General features: G+C 53.4%; 3 protein-coding genes across 3 annotated transcripts in view; 1 reads left to right on the forward strand and 2 right to left on the reverse strand.

Annotated features, from left to right (window-relative positions):
- Positions 1 to 2,360: 2,360 nt before the first annotated feature.
- Positions 2,361 to 4,739, reverse strand: GUITHDRAFT_146552 (hypothetical protein; the record flags this gene model as incomplete). The annotated part of the gene is made up of 15 exons (XM_005822273.1): positions 2,361 to 2,546; positions 2,707 to 2,755; positions 2,804 to 2,870; positions 2,927 to 3,177; positions 3,231 to 3,288; positions 3,332 to 3,383; positions 3,451 to 3,548; positions 3,594 to 3,634; positions 3,683 to 3,753; positions 3,833 to 3,886; positions 3,919 to 3,960; positions 4,278 to 4,328; positions 4,495 to 4,569; positions 4,615 to 4,660; positions 4,714 to 4,739. 15 exons carry the CDS (start codon positions 4,737 to 4,739, stop codon positions 2,361 to 2,363), a joined length of 1,167 nt encoding a protein of 388 aa, XP_005822330.1.
- Positions 4,740 to 6,144: 1,405 nt separating this feature from the next.
- GUITHDRAFT_166006 (hypothetical protein) lies at positions 6,145 to 12,955 on the forward strand (the record flags this gene model as incomplete). The annotated part of the gene is made up of 10 exons (XM_005822274.1): positions 6,145 to 6,226; positions 6,277 to 6,328; positions 6,378 to 6,429; positions 6,476 to 6,681; positions 6,728 to 6,767; positions 7,075 to 7,185; positions 7,232 to 7,369; positions 7,413 to 7,778; positions 7,801 to 8,757; positions 9,271 to 12,955. The coding sequence occupies 10 exons, from the start codon at positions 6,145 to 6,147 to the stop codon at positions 12,883 to 12,885; spliced, it is 5,619 nt and encodes a 1,872-aa protein (XP_005822331.1). The 3' UTR covers positions 12,886 to 12,955.
- A 418-nt stretch (positions 12,956 to 13,373) lies between these two features.
- The window catches only part of GUITHDRAFT_146554 (hypothetical protein), a gene marked incomplete at both ends in the record, with an annotated part of 3,616 nt that continues 1,570 nt past the window's right edge, over positions 13,374 to 15,419 (reverse strand). The window contains 10 exons of the mRNA XM_005822275.1: positions 13,374 to 13,451; positions 13,645 to 13,703; positions 13,851 to 13,907; positions 14,045 to 14,112; positions 14,237 to 14,307; positions 14,388 to 14,435; positions 14,582 to 14,623; positions 14,818 to 14,838; positions 14,889 to 14,949; positions 15,195 to 15,237. Of these exons, the coding sequence (XP_005822332.1) occupies positions 13,374 to 13,451; positions 13,645 to 13,703; positions 13,851 to 13,907; positions 14,045 to 14,112; positions 14,237 to 14,307; positions 14,388 to 14,435; positions 14,582 to 14,623; positions 14,818 to 14,838; positions 14,889 to 14,949; positions 15,195 to 15,237 (548 nt within the window). The remainder of the gene's footprint in view (positions 13,452 to 13,644; positions 13,704 to 13,850; positions 13,908 to 14,044; positions 14,113 to 14,236; positions 14,308 to 14,387; positions 14,436 to 14,581; positions 14,624 to 14,817; positions 14,839 to 14,888; positions 14,950 to 15,194; positions 15,238 to 15,419) is intronic.

Consider the following 15,419-nt stretch of genomic DNA (forward strand, 5'->3'; position numbering starts at 1 on the left):
CAAAGGAGGTGGAGGTAGATAGAGAGGAGGAGAGAGGAACATGGAGTAATTGGACAGGACCAGCAGGACAAGCATGTGGAGCAGGAGGAAGAGGAGGAGCAAGGGGAACAGGCCAAGCAGGAGGAGCAGGAGGAGCCAGACCGTCGGGATGTTGTAGCGGGTGAAGTGCTGGGGCAGAAGGTGTTTGGTACACCTGAAGAGTGTCAGCAGATGAAGAACAGGTGAGAAAATGCGAGGATACGAGAAAAGAAGCAAAGGGAAGAGAGGAGAGGAAAGGAGAAGACAGGGAGGAGAGGAGAGGAGAGGAGAGGAGGACAAAGAGGAATGGAAGAGGAGGAGGAGGGAAGGGAGGGCAGGGAGAGGAAGGGAGTTCACCAGGGGCAGAGAAACTGTCCAGTCTCAGGAGCGAAGGTTGAGGGATAACCGAGGGTCGGAGCCTCCACGTTCTTGTGCCGTACGATGTCTCGTTCGCGCTCTTTCTTCAGCAGCTCCAGCTCGTCCTGCTGGAGGTTGAGAGAACATGCAGGAGAGAGGGGGGAAAGGGCGGAGCGAGGAGCGAGGTAGAAGGAGGGAGAAGGGAGGTGGGAGGAGGGGAAGGGAAAAGAAGAGGGAGAAAGAGAGTAGGAACAGGGGGAGCAGAAGGAGGGAGGAGGGAGGTGGGAGGATGGAGGTGGGAGGAGGGGAAGGGAAAGGGAGAGGGAGAAAGAGAGTAGGAACAGGGAAGAGCGTAGAAGGGGGAGGGAGGAGAGGGATGAGCGTAAGTGGGAAGGGAGGTGAAAGAGGGAGAGAGCCGAGCGCAGGAGACGAGACATTGTAGAAACGAGGAGAGGAGGAAGGTGCGGCAGGAAGAGGAGGAGAGGAGTCTCTGAGGACACAAAGAAGCAGAGGTGTAAATTCGAGTGCTGATAGAGGAGGAGTAGATTCATAGGATAATGGATGCCGAAGGAGTCGAGGGGCAGACAAGAACGAATAAATCACGAACAGAAGGGAAACGATGAGGAGTTTTGGACGAGGACGAGGACGAGGACGAGGACGAGGACAAGGACGAGGACGAGGACGAGGACGAGGACGAGGACGAGGACGAGGACGAGGACGAGGACGAGGACGAGGAGAAGCAGGTCACCTTGTATCTCTGCCATTTCTGTGCTCTTGCCTCATAGTACTGGTGGATGGCACTGCCTGTTCCCAACCATCAGGTGAAACTCAAGGACCCTCAGAGATCATGACTTCTCATCTGATCGTCGGAGTTCGCCTCCTCCGCCCTCCTCTGTTTCTGTTGGGTATTACCATCATTACCTCCTCCTCCTCCTCTTCATCATCCTTTTCTTCTTCTTCTGCTTCTCTCTCCTCCTCCTGATCCTCCACCACCACTACCATCCTCCTTTCCTCCTCCTCCTCCTCCTCGCTTACTCGATATGTCTCTATCACGTCCGTCTTGACCTCGTCGAAGTTTCGGAGTTCGCGCTCCAGCTTGAGGTTCGTGGAGTTGAACTTGGTCCCTGCTCCCCTGCTCCCCGTCACCTCCGCTCCCTCCTCCTCCTCCTCGTCACTCACTGAACTCCCCTCGCTGCTGCATCTCGCTGCTCCTCCTGCTCTCGGCAAGTTTTCAGAGTTGGAAGCAGAAAGATCCAATGAGAGTGGAAGCAGAGCTGAGCTGAGCAGGAAGAGGAGGAGGAAGAGGAGATATTGGTGGCAGCGGTGGTTGTAAGGAAGGAGAAGGAGGAGCAAGGGGAAGCGAGAGGAAGGAAGGACGGCGGAAGGAGTGAGAGGCGGAAGGAAAGGGATCGAAGTAGAGCGAGGGGGAGACAGAGGGTTTGCCTTCAGCTCGTCAAGCTTTCGAGAAAGACAGAAGGAGCAATCTTCTTCTACAAGAGGATGAAACCTTCGAGGAGGAATCAAACTTCACAACTTGACGAAACCTATCATAGTCTTTTCTTCCTCATCATCCTTCTCCTCCTCCTCCTCCTCCTCCACCTCCTCCTCCTCCTCCGTTTCTCGTGATGACGATCAACATCATCATCATCATCATCATCTTGTTGGAGATGATGATCCTACTGATCACAGGGGGGGGGGTGGTGGTTGTTGTCCTCCTCCTCCTCCTCCTCCTCCTCCTCCTCCTCCTCCTCCTCCTCCTCCTCCTCCTCCTCCTCCTCCGTGTCCTTGTCTTCCTCCTCCTTGTCCTCCCTCATCATCCTACTTATTCACAAGCAACTTGATTTTTCTTCTCCTCCTCCCTGCCTCTCCTCCACCTCTCAATCTCCTTGCCTTTCCCTCCCCTCCCCAAGGGGTTCTTGATCTGATCTCCCTCCTCTCTCCCTCTCCTCTCTCTCCCTCCTCTCTCTCTCCTCCCTCTCCGCTCGTCACCTATGGTTGCTCTTTGTCTGAGTGAGTCGGGACAAGTTGTCCTGGTCTACTGTGATCTTGGGCGCGTGAACCTCGTTGGAGTGCTCGATGCTCATGAAAGGAATGCTGACGAGGAGACATATCAAACGAGAGGTGTCGATGAGAGCAGAGAAGAAGAGAAGAGAAAAAAGGTAGGAGAGCAACTGAAGGACAGAGGAAGGGAGGAGGGCGGGAGAACGAGGGGAGGAGCAGGTCGTACGAGCAGTCCCAGCAGTAGACGCGCGAGGTTGCATGAGTGACTGCGCACTTGACGCGCGGCTGACATGACAAGCTGAGATAGTGGAGCATGACAAGGAGGGTCACCTGGTCTGCAAACAAGATCTGAATGTGAAAGTCGTCGCCCAGTTGCTTGCTGTCAAACTTTTAACGCGCTGCAAATCTGCTGGGGAAGCTGGCAGACCGGAGGTTCTTGGGGATGCGGTCAAAGCAGGACTTGTCAAATACCATCGGAGTGTGATCTATGAAACCTACGAGCACATCACATTACCATCATCATCATGATCATCACCAACAACAACAACACCTTCTACATCAACAAGCACATTATCACCGAACTCAACTTTGAACGCATCATGAACAAACATATCATAATATGACAACACCACCATCACCATCGAAATCATCACCATCACCATCGAAATCGACATAATGTCGAGCACTTCATACGTCCCTCCTCCTCCTCTACCAGTGTTGAACCAGAGCTGGCAGACCAGGACGAAGGGAGAGGAATGATACTTCCTGCCATACACCCGCACGCAGACATCTCCCGCCACCCTGACGTCGCACCTCAGGAGGGGACGAGACCAAGTCCCACCAGAGCTCCTCACCTCAACCGTTTGTCAAAATGAAAGATGACGTATTTTGACGTGTCGTTGATTGGCATTCCTGAGGGCCGGGTGAGAGGAGGAGCTGAGCGTTGGATAGTGACCTTCGTTCTTTCCCTTTGAGTTGTAGACGATCTGCTCAGAAGACGCGTTTCCCTGCGAGGGAGGATGACGTCCTGCTGACATCTCCTCCTCCTCCTTCTCCTCCTTCCCCTCCTCCAACCTTGTCCGACCCTGTGATGTTCATCGAGATGACCAGCCGCAGCTTCCCCATGCTCAGCTCGGAGTTGGAGATAACGATCCGACTGATCTCAGCTGGGCCTGTGCTGGGCGTCAACCTCCCGATGCTCTTCCATCTTGACTCACCGGGTTTGGCAGCAAATCGCTGGGAGAAGTAACCGACGTAACTGCAGAAGCGTCGGAGAGGTGGGAGAGGAGGAGGGGTAGGCACTTACCGGATCTGGGAGGGGATAGACACTCCTCCCTCCCCGTTCCTCATCCTCCTCCACGAGTAGAACTTGATGGCCTAGTAGCCCTTGGGGTCAAGAGGGGAGAGGAGGGAGGAGGGAGGAAAGGGGCAAGGGGGACTAGGGGGCAAGGGCGACCTCTGTAGCAGACGGGAACAACTGTCTGTAGGCGTACAGCTGGAAGTAGTGAGGCTACGGCAGAAGGCAGTGGGCAAGGGGCATACAAGGTAGCAGCAGATCATAAGCCCCGTCCGTCCCTTGCCAGCCTGTGAGGATGGGACAGAGGTTCAGCAATCTGACTAGCGGGGGAACTTCATGGTGTAAAGACCTTGCAATGAGCGAAGACAACATTCCCTGAAAGATCCTCTCAGCAAACAAGCAAAGGTACGGTATGAGGAAAGAAGGCAGGCAGGCAGGCAGGCAGGCAGGCAGGCAGGCAGGCAGGCAGGCAGGCAGGCAGGCAGGCAGGCAGGCAGGCAGGTCAGACCTGGTTGGGCGAGGTGGGCGGCAGTCATCTGACAGAAGGTCTGCATCTGATGGTGTGGCTCAGCTCTCGCTCGAGCGCGCGCGTCCAGCGACTCACCTGGACCAGGGAAGGCACTCCATGGTCGAGGAAGGCGCAATCCGTGCAGACCTGCGATAGTATAAGAGGGGAAGGAGGAGACAAGAGGGAGAATGAGTTGCCTTGGGGAACTTTGCGAAGTTGTAGAGACATTCATCAGCCTCCCCGACAAGATTCATGACAAGGACCTTTTCGAAGTCTCAAACGAGCTGCTTACTGCACAGCAACTAAGCGCTACCTTCCCACGATGTTTCTTGTTGATGAACCGAATGACTTCATTGATATGGTTTCTCGTGACTCTTTCTATCAGCGTCTGCCACTTGCTGTGAGTGGCAACAACAAGACGGAGACGTCGTACCCGCTCTGCCGGATATCCGAAGGCCACGAGGTTTGGAGTGATGTATCTGAGTACGCTCTCAGGGAGCAAGAGCATGGGTTGATAGTTATCTCCGCTTACCGTAAGTCCAGGTTGAACCCGTCCATCTCATAGCGGATCCTCCCTTGTGAGACCAGCGATCGAAACTTGTAAATTATGCAATAAGTAGAGCAGCAATGGGCGCGAGGCTTGACTACCCAATCAAACACGGAGAAAGGACCTCGGATGAAGAATGGAGCTAGTGAAGAAGAGCCATCTACGATCAACCGATCAACAACTCATGACGCGTTCTCGGAGACAACAACACCTTTCCCAGTGTCCGAGTCGTTGACTTGATTGACTGCATAAGTAGAGGAGTCTTTATCCTTGTTCGTTTGCTCTGAGAGCAAACAGCTTCAAAAACAAGTCCTCAATTGAGCGGTATAACCACAACCAGCTATTGTAGCGAAGATTGCTTTCCACTTGGCACTGGATTGGAAAGCCTGACCAATTTGTCTAAGGAAGCTGCTAGGAATCAGATTGGAGTACAAACCTGCTGCATTTGACTTCCCTGCTGTGAGTTGGAAAAGGCATTCTTCTGCAATTCTGCCATGGACCCAAGTTAATCCAAAACTATCTCCTCATCTCTCCTCTTCACCTCCTTACCTGCTCTGCTCCCCTCGAACGTCACATTTCCTGTCTTCGCCGCTCGTACCATGATGACCCCGCGGCTCCTCAAATTGACTAGCCTCCTCACCTCTCATCCCCCAACAGGCTTAGCCATGCCAGCCAGATAGCAGGTCAAATTGATAGCTGTGTCCTGAGCTGTGTCGCGCAGCCTAGTGACTACTGAGCTCGCGCCTCAGTTGCTCGGAAGGCTTGTTTCTTGTGCACTTAGAACTCGGTCTTGACCCAAACCTGTCAACACCGGTATGCCGGGCTGCGGATCGGACGTTGACAGTGACGCGGCCCGGTGAGCGGTACGGCCGCGCGTACGGTACGGGGATCGCCCACCCTCGGATCCGAGAAGTTCGCCTGCTCAGCTCCCGATTGCTTTAGCGGCGTGCATGGCGCCCCCCCGGAAAGCCGCGGAGTCCCCGCGGCCGCCGTCCCCGGCAGCCCGAGCCTCTGCGGGCCGGCCCCCCTCCACTGGCAGCCGCCGGGCCGGGCCCGCCCCGGCTCAGCTCGGGAGTCGTCACTGGGACCGGGACTCGAGTCCCGGACCTGGGACCGCCGCCGTTGAGGAGTTAGCGTTACTACGGTTACAGAAATCCATTCAGTTAGGTACGGCATCCATGCAGACCCAGCCGGCAAGAGGCGCCGGGTTGCAACACACGGCAGGAGGAGATGGCGAAGAAAAGGAGAGACAGGAGATGCTGTGAAGGAGAAGAGCTTAGTCCAAGAGACGCTTGCTGCTAGAGTTGCTTGTCGCTTTGCGGTCGAGAGGTGGGCGAGTCACAGATGAAGAAACAAACTGAACAAGGTTGATCTGAACGCAACAAGACCGGGGAGGCTTGATCAAACGGCGAGAACATGTCAGACGACAAACTTTCCTTTGTGAGGAAAGAGCTTGGAGATCAAATGGAGGGCATCAAGAAAGAATGGGAGAATGCAGGTACTGAAAGGCCTGGAACATGATGAATCCCTGTGACCCAAGGTATGCAGTTAGCAAACAGCACGACGCGCCGCCAGGATTGTCATCGTCCGAGTACCAGAAGTATATCACCTTCATGGGCCCTTGCTCCCTTGACCTCTTTGAATGCCAGATGGAAATTCAATCAGTCGGAGAAGGCAAAGAAACGACTGTCGGACCTTGAGGTAGCCTGACAGCAGTCTTTACATGATTGATTTGACCATGTTGCAGGAGAAGCTCAAACGACTACAACTGTTGGAACAGAAGCTAAGGCGCTTGAAGAACGTGGGAGAAGATGTTCAAGAGAATGTGCGACACACTCCTGCATCCTTGAGGGAAGTCACATCTCCCCAGATACCTCTGGACATACAACTACCTAACGCAGCCACTGCTGCTGCTTCCCCCACGGCGCTGCCCGCTCCTGTCCAAGAGCCTCTGTATGTGTGCGATGGGGCGGATGAAAGTGATTGACTTACCTACAAGGCTGGACAATGGTTTTGAGAATGCTAATCCGCTAAATAAGGTTCAAACCTACGATAAACCTCAGTAATGCGCATCCCAACCTTGATGCTTGACCCTGTGCTAATTGGGCGACTGCGCAGTGAAATGCCGCAATATATCCGGCCGCTATCTCCAAGCACACTCCGAAACATCATTCGAGAGGAGATGAGCTACAAACAAGGTGATGATGTTGCGCACTGCATCATGAACTCTTTAGTTGATGTGATGACAGAGAAAGGAGAGAGATCGCAAAGACAGGATGCAACCTTGGATAATGTCCCCAATCTTATCGCGAGCTACAAGACGCTGACAAACTAGTCTCTTTGCAGGGCCATGAAGATAAAGACAAGAAATTGAATCATTGGGACACGTTTGATGGGGGTGACGACGACAAAAATCCGGAACACATGCATGTGGAGATATCAGACCCCAAGAAACCGGTCACCTTGTTTGCTGTTTGCATGCGACATTTGACAACATATACAGAAAAAGCTCCTAACATTGGAAGATTTCGTTCCTGTCAGCTGTCCGTACTTCTTCGGAGGATTCAACAGGAGAAGTCTGATCCGACAGCAATGCTTCGAGATCTATAAGAGTGTAAAGTGGTCCACATTCTTCTTGATGGTAATATGTCGCTCTGTCTCTAGATGGTCTCAAACCCTTCCAGGTTGTTTTGTCAAACAGCATCTACATCGCCCTCTATCCAGCCTACATCGACTTTCGAAATGGATCTACCTTTGCAAGATCATTTCAAATATTTGATGGGCTGTGTTTTGCAGTCATGCTCTTCGAAGCTCTTTGCGGCATCATTGCATGTGGGCTGTACTCTGCGGAGTCCACATGGTTGCGGTCGACGGACATGCACAAGATTGAGCTCTTCATCATCACAGTCACTGGCGTAGAGTACCTGGGGAAACTTTTGGCTTATCCCTTCCTCAACCTCAGGGCTTTTCGTCTGCTGCGAATTTTTCGCATTCTCACGAAAATCAGAGCGCTTGCAGGGGTGAAGGCGATCATCCTCACCCTCAAGCAGGTGTGTAATGATGTACTGTCAGCCGCTTGTAGCTCCTCATGCTCTTGTTTCCCAGGGTCTCCAGCAGCTTGCCACCATATTCGCCATGTTGACCTTCCTGATGGCTGCGTTTGCCATCTTCGGGAACTCGATCTACGCGAGGTCATACAGGAGGAGATGTGTCACGCTGTCGCGTCAAATCCCAGCATGCGCCTCTGACTCCTCCACCGGGTGGGCTAACACCTGTGACCTGCACAACCTGAGTGCTACCAAGACTCAGGCCCCCGGTCAGGTTGCCATAGCCGGCGGTTATCCGTTCGAGACCTGGTGCAAAATATACGCGATAGCCATTCCTGCTGGGCAGCCCGTGCCGGAGAATTTGACGTACCCTGTGATCCAAGACGCCAAGAGCATCGCGTCCTACAACAAGAAGTACCCGCGCGACCCCTACGGGCGATACCACAGCTGTCAGATGAGCGAGTTTGATGCGGGGAAACCTGTCACTGAAATGTGCGACGACCTGGGAAGAGAAGGCAACCCCAACAATGGCTTCGCAAACTTTGACAACATCGGAGATGGGATGCTTGTCATCAGCCAACTGGTAGCGCCTGACAGCTCGTACGACTTCCTGTTGCGATCGATTGAGAGTGAGCCCGAGGCGATGATTGGCACCTACTTCTTGTGGGCCATGATCACCATCTTGTGTACGTTCTTGATGGTCGGAATCTTCGTGGCTGTGGTGACTGGGACGTTCAAGAAAGTGAGAGAAGCGAGTCAGACAGGCAAGAGTGGCTTCCTTGAATCTGAAGAAGATGCTGAGTTAGAAGACCATACCCGCACTTCAGCCTTCTCTGATATCATGGATGACAACACAGATGGAGAGGCCGTTGTTCAGAAAGCATCTGCTCGCCTGCTAAAGAACAAGTACTTCAGGCATTTCACCAACCTAGTGATGATGGTTCATGGCGTGGCGATGGCTGGAAACCAGTACGATGCTCCGGTGCAGTGGCAGCAGAATGCTTACTGGAGTTTCTTGTTCTGTAATCTTTACTTCATGTCTGAATCCTTGCTGAGACTGATAGAAAGCGGCGGCGTGGTGAAGTTTTGGAAGGATAATTTCAACAAATTCGAATTCGTTTTGGTTCTAGTTGGAATGATTGGGGTAATCACATATGATCCCATCTTGTTGCTGCTTCCCGCGTTGAGATTTTATCGGCTCATGAGTTATTTTCCTACTCTGGAATCGCTTCTATTCTCAGCTGTTTCAAGTGTGCAAGCGATTGCAAATGTCTTCATTTTCATTGTCATGGTTGGCATTTGTTTTGTCATAGCTGGAAGGTATATCTTGAACTGTGACATTTCTGTCTCAGAGAATTGCATGAGAGACTTGACACGATCTAACTTTAGCTCCTTCATTCTGGCCAGCTTGACCATGTTTCAGCTTCTCATCGGAGATTCATGGTCAGGAGTTCTTTATAGTTCCTTGTATGCAAAAGACTCTACATCAATGCAGATATTTGTCTGCCTTTTCATAATGTCTTGGTTTGTTTTTGCGAGCTTGATCTTGAATAATCTCTTCGTTGCGGTGATCATCGAAAACTTCGAGATATCGGTAACAATCGAGAACATAGGAAAACCAGGAAACGCAGCAAAAGTCCGTGAGTTGTTCAAGAAGGCATATGAGGGATTCTACAAAGCAAACTCTCGCATCATCGGAAGGAACCTGGAGTCTCGAGGACAATCGGTTCCTTCACTCTTACCGGCAAGGTCCAGACTGAAACTTCAGAAGCTCCAGGAGGAGGCCATGCACGAGGCCCTGCCTTCAGCCAAGGCGGACGACCTGATACCCAACTACCATCAAGGAGGAGCCGATGAGTCGCACATCTCCAAGATCTTGAAGGAAGTCACAAACCTCACTGTGGTCAAGACTGTGGTGGATGAGATCCTAGAGGAGCGCGTCCTATTCTTCTTTTATCCGTACAGCCCGATCCGCAGGTTTTTCGTCTGGTTGGGCAAGCAATACATCTTCGACCTGTTTGTGTACTCCGCCATCCTCGGAAGCTGCTTCTTCCTCATCATCACTCCGCCATACGAGGACATGGGCTATGACCCAATCGTGAGTTACACTGCGATGGCGTACTGGAACCGTGTGTTTGTTTTTGTCTTCACAGTTGAGTTCGGCTGCAAGATCATGGCGAATGGTCTCTACTTCACGCAGACTGCCTACCTCAAGAGCGGGTGGAACAAGATGGATACTCTGGTTCTCATGTTCGCATGGATTGAGGAGTCGGGGGTCTTGACGCAAGGGAAACTAGCCAAGGTCGTCAGGATGTCACGAGCTCTGCGGCCTCTGCGACTGATGAAGAGGAACGAAGGGATGCGAGTGGTGATTGATGCTCTCATCAGCACGCTCTTGCCTGTCTGGTATGTCATCATCTTCGCCGTCTTCACGTTCATCGTCGGCGCACTCATGGCTGTTGGGCTGTTTGGAGGGAAGCTGAAATATTGCAATACCCCGGTAGCAGACTTCCCGCTGGGAAAGAAGGAATGTATGGGCTACTATGTGAATGACGCGGGATATATGATCCCTTCGGCGTGGAACAACCCGGACTTCAACTTTGACTCTTTTTACTCGGCGATGATCAGCCTGTTCAGAGTCACGACATTCAAGTACGTCAGTATCATCTTTGCTTGCATGGACATCACAAACATCGATCAGAGCCCTTCGACCAACTACAGCCCCATCAACTCACTCTTCTTCGTTGTCTACTTGATCATAGGAGGACTCTTTGTGATGAACTTGTTCGTCGGCTTCATCATTGATGGGTTCAACGCAAACAAAGGATCCTCCCCTCAAGAAGTTCTCTTTCATCGCTTCACGCGTCAGGTCAACTCTCACCGACCATACTACGAGTACTTCAAGAGGCCCAAGAATATTGTTAGTACATTGTTCCAGAGAGTTGCTGAAAGTAGAACGTTCCAGACATGGTCGACTACCTGTGTTTGTATCAACGTCATATTCATGTTGATGGAGAACACAGATTCAGGAAAAACCTTGAAGACTATCTTGACGTTGCAGAACGACGTCTTCTTCGGTCTACTCGTCTTTGAAGTGTGTATCTTCCTCATTGCTTACGGGCCAGGAGGCTTCTACAACGATCCTTGGAAGGGGTTTGACCTGTTTGTAGCCCTTGGAACCGGCTCGGGCTACATCGCCAACAATCCAAAAATCAGCGCAGGGGCGAGGGTGTTTCGACTGATGAGGGTGATAAGGCTCATGAAAGCTTTCAAGCCCATCAGGATCATCATGGAGACCTTCCTGCAGAGCATCAAGCAGCTTCTCAACATCGTCGTCCTTCTATTCCTCGTCTACTCCATGTTTGCCGTGGTGTTCGTCCAAGTCTTCGGGGTAGTCAAGTACGGAAGCAGGATCGGGCCGACTGCTAACTTCGAGACTTTTCCGGTGGCGCTGCAGACGATCTTCCAGCTGGTGACGGGAGACGAGTGGCAGTCGATGATGGTGGACTGCCAGGTCTCACCTCCAGCATGCACGCTCCAGTTCGAAGGGAAGTCGTTCGGCGACTGCGGCAGCTCTCTCTCGTTCCCTTGGTTCGTCTTCTTCAAGCTGGTCTGCGAGAGCGTCATGCTCAACCTCTTCATCGGTATGATCTTAGACAACTTCAGCTACATCACCGACGACGTCGCTCAGGTCGAGGACAGCAGCTGGACTCACGGTGCCTCGGGCGATCAGATCGCAGTCATGAGCGAAGTGTTCCAGCGGTACGACGGCATGACTGGCAGGATGCCTCTGGTCAGCCTGCACTCGCTCTTGCTCGATCTGCCTGCTCCCCTGGGGTTCCTGCAGCCGGACGAGAGCGTGCAGTACGGCCCCTACGAGAAGGCGTGCGAGGTGCTGGTGCGAGCGGAGCTGAACTTGGCGGTGAGGCACGAGAACAACGAGATCAGCAAGCGGCATGGATTCTTGCAGAGGTTCCTGAGGCTCGGGGGCCCTAAGAAGCCCAAGTTCTCTTCCTCGGTGTACTTCGAAGACCTGATGCTCGTCCTCCTCTACTGGAGGGTTCCGCGCATGGTCCCCGAGGCGGTGAAGGAAGCGAGGATGGACCGGGTGGAGGAGGTGGCTCTGATGGCCTACGCCCTCATCATCCACGATTTCTTCAGGCTCCTCGTCGCTCGGCGCAAGAAGGCGGAGATACGCGACAAGATCGCGGACCGTTTCGAGTTCAGGAACTGGAGCAAGAAGGACTTGCACTACTCGCGTCGTCTCAAGTACCTGAATGACGTCAGGGAGGTCGGCAAGACGCAGGCGCAGGCTGTGAAGCTCAGCCTCTACGACTTGCTCGTCCACCCTCAAGAAACGGTCGTTGCCGAGCTCAGGTCCATCGACATGATCCCAGAAGACATGGTCGACCACGCGAGCGCGATCCGTCAGCTCCACCTCAAGGCCGCAAAGCCGATTAACGGCATCGAAGTCTTCAGGAACCGGCTGGTCAACAGCTCGGTCGTGCTCAAGGCCCTCGACCCCGGGCACAAGCAGATGGGCTACATGGTCGCTGACTTCACCCGGCTGTCATGGAACGGCTGGTGCATCGTCAACCTGGAGCAGGAGACATTCTTCCAGCCGTCGAGCATGTTGGGACATGGCACCCAGCCCAAACACGGGCAGGGACATGCGTGGACGCGAGTCGACCTGTACCTCAAGTCATCCAACAAGAAGTTCACGCGGAGAAAGCTGGGAAGTATCCTTGACATCCAGTCGTTTGTCATCGCGGATCGAGACGTGCAACAAGCTCTGCGGTCGAGCGAGAAGAGCAGGAGCTTCGTCCGTCTCAACACAGGCAGCCACCTCTACCAATCTCAAAAGCTGCAGGCCCAGCAAGCCAAGAGGTCCAAGAAGAAGAAACAATCGCGGGTAGAGCCTGAGACAGGTGTCGCTCTAGATACAGCTTGCGTGCTTGAGGTGATAGGATACATCAGCCACCATCTCTCACAGAAAGAGCTCGACGATGATGGGGAGGAAGAGACGACGATCCGAGAGGAGGAGACGACTGAAGGGGTGGCGCAGTCAGAGGAAGGAGCAGTGGAGGGAGAGGAGATGGAAGACGAGTGAGAGGTACAGGTGCATCATATGTGTGATAGCATTTACACTTTGTTACAATACAATCTCCCTCCCGTCTCGCATGCTCGAAGTCTGAGGGCTACTGGTCATGTACAAAGGTGTCATGTGAGCGATCAACTACCTTGCCGGCTTCTCCTTGGAAGACAGAAATCTTGATGTTCTACCAGCACTTTTAGAAACACTGCCACATAGGGGCAGAGGAGCTGATGGTGAGGAGGAGAGTGGAGATCAGGTGGAATGGTAGCAAGGGAACGGGGAAGGAGTGAAAAGGTATCAGGGAGTGGGACGGGACGTACATGTCCTCTGCGGTTGACAGTCAGGTCAAGCTCTTGCTCCCCGACGCCCTCCCTCAGCATGGGCCCGCATCTAGAGCAACATGTCAGGCCCAGCTCTCTTCCAGCATATCAAGTCACGTGGAGCTGTTGGTGAGAGCGCCGTTGATGACTTTGATCTCATCGCCTTCCTGCCCTTGACGTCATTCATGCCCAGCAGAGCAGCTGAGAAACCGTCAGGCCTGCACGAGCTGCGATGGAGCCTGGAAGGATCCTGATGATCCTCTGCTCGAAGAATTCAGACGGGGGGAGGGGGAAGGAAGGGAGGAAAGCGACAGGGAGGGAGAGAGAGGAGAGAGGGGGAGGGAGGGAGGGAGACGAGGGAGATGAGGGGAGGAAGGGAGGGAGGCAATAGGGGAGGGACGGGGGGCGGAGGAATGACAAGACTTGGAGGGCAACAAAGAGAGGAGTGCGTGACCGTGCTGTCCAGGTAGAGCCCCAGGCTTGCGCTGCTGGACTTGCTGGATGTTCTATCTGCTGTAGACGACTTTGGGTTCCAAAAGGTGCGAGTCATCAAAGGGCAGGACCAACTCGCATCCTACCTCGTCTTGTCGTCCTCCTCCTCCCCTCTCCTCCTCCCCTGACATCTCAAGTGACCATCACCTATCGATGTCAGGCAGCTACCTTGATAGCTGGGATGAGAGCTCGAGAACTTGCTCGTGATGTCGTCGGCATCAAAGCCTGACACCATCATGCCTTACAGGCACCCCCAGCAACAAACTCCTCGTTTTCCTCCCCCCCCCATTCCCCTTTTCCAACCCGCCCCAACTGCTCATTTTCCTCCCCCTCTCTTCCTCCTCCTCCCCCCTCCCCCTTACCAGCTTTCTCTAGATCAAGGGATTGGACGGAGTCGCTATCCTTGCTTTCTTGCGATGCGAAGCTCAACCTGCAAATATTTCTCAACCATCATCCAGCATCTCAGTATCTTCAATCTCCTTCTCTACTCCGGCTCATTCCCCTCTCTTTCTTTCACTCGTCTTCCTCCCCTTTCTCCTCCTCCTCCTCCCGACCTGTCAGGTGTCCGTCTCTTGCTCTCCAGCTCGATCGCCCTCTCAAATGCTGACTCAATCTCTTGCACTTTCTGCGCATCAGTGAGCCTCCTCCTCCTCCTCCTCCTCCTCCTCCTCCTCCTCCTCCTCCTCCTCCTCCTCCTCCTCTCACCGCTTCCAGCTTCTCCCGCTGCAACAAGAAATGCCGAAAGATGTTTCGCTGCCATGGTAACGGTCAGACTTGACACGAGAGACTTGCGGGAGACTTTCTCTTCCTCGAAGCTTCTCAGCAAAGCGCTCTTCTCCTCCTGCCGGTTCAGGGTGATCGGTTACACGATGGTTACAAATCTGCGAAAGGAGACTGACATCCCAGGAAGACTTGGAGGGCCCGCGGTTGTCTTGCTGAGACTGAAAAGATAATGAGAGAGGAAGGAGGAGGAAGAGGAGGTAGTGGTGGTGGAGAAGGTGGTGGAGGAGGAGCTCATAGAGTAGGAGGATGAGCAGGGGCAGGAGCAGGATTGTGTTGGTGGGTGGTGGACGGGGAGGGGGGGGGGGGGGGCGGAGGAGGCGCATAAGGAGCAGGAGGAGCGATGAGAACGTACCTGGCTGCCTCCAGCAGTCATCTGCAAACTTCAAAGTCAGTAATGGGGCGCAAGGGGAAGCGGTGAAATACTCGAGCGATCTGATCGTTCAGCCTCTTGACTTCTCCCTGCAGAACTTGTTCGCTCGACGACCTGCAACGTGAGTAAGGAAGAGGAAGAGAAAGAGAAGACATATTGGAGAAGTGCACGCATGACATAAGGACAAGCAGGCGATCAGGAGAGGAGAAGCAGAAGAAGATGACGAGTCATGAAACTGGAAGAAGAAGAGGAAGGCTGGAGTGGAGGTAGAGGAGAAGAGGAGGAGAGTGGGGAGGAAGAGGTAGAGGAGAAGAGGAGGAGGGTGGGGAGGAAGAGAGCTGTGGTAAATTTGATTTCACCTTTCCTTTAGCACAATGTCCATCTCCTCCAGATTGACTTCCACTGAGCCTAGTGGTCAGAAAGGGAAAGAACAGGGAGACAGAGGAGGGGAGCAGAGAGGGGAGGAGAGGAGAGGAGAGGAGAGGAGAGGGAGGAGAGGAGGAGGAGAGAGAGGAGGAGGAGAGGAGGAGGAGAGAGAGAGGAGAGGAGAGAGAGAGAGAGGAGAAGGAGGAGGAGGAGGAGGA

Source organism: Guillardia theta (genome assembly GCF_000315625.1).
Source record: "Guillardia theta CCMP2712 unplaced genomic scaffold GUITHscaffold_128, whole genome shotgun sequence".
Taxonomy (NCBI): domain Eukaryota; class Cryptophyceae; order Pyrenomonadales; family Geminigeraceae; genus Guillardia; species Guillardia theta.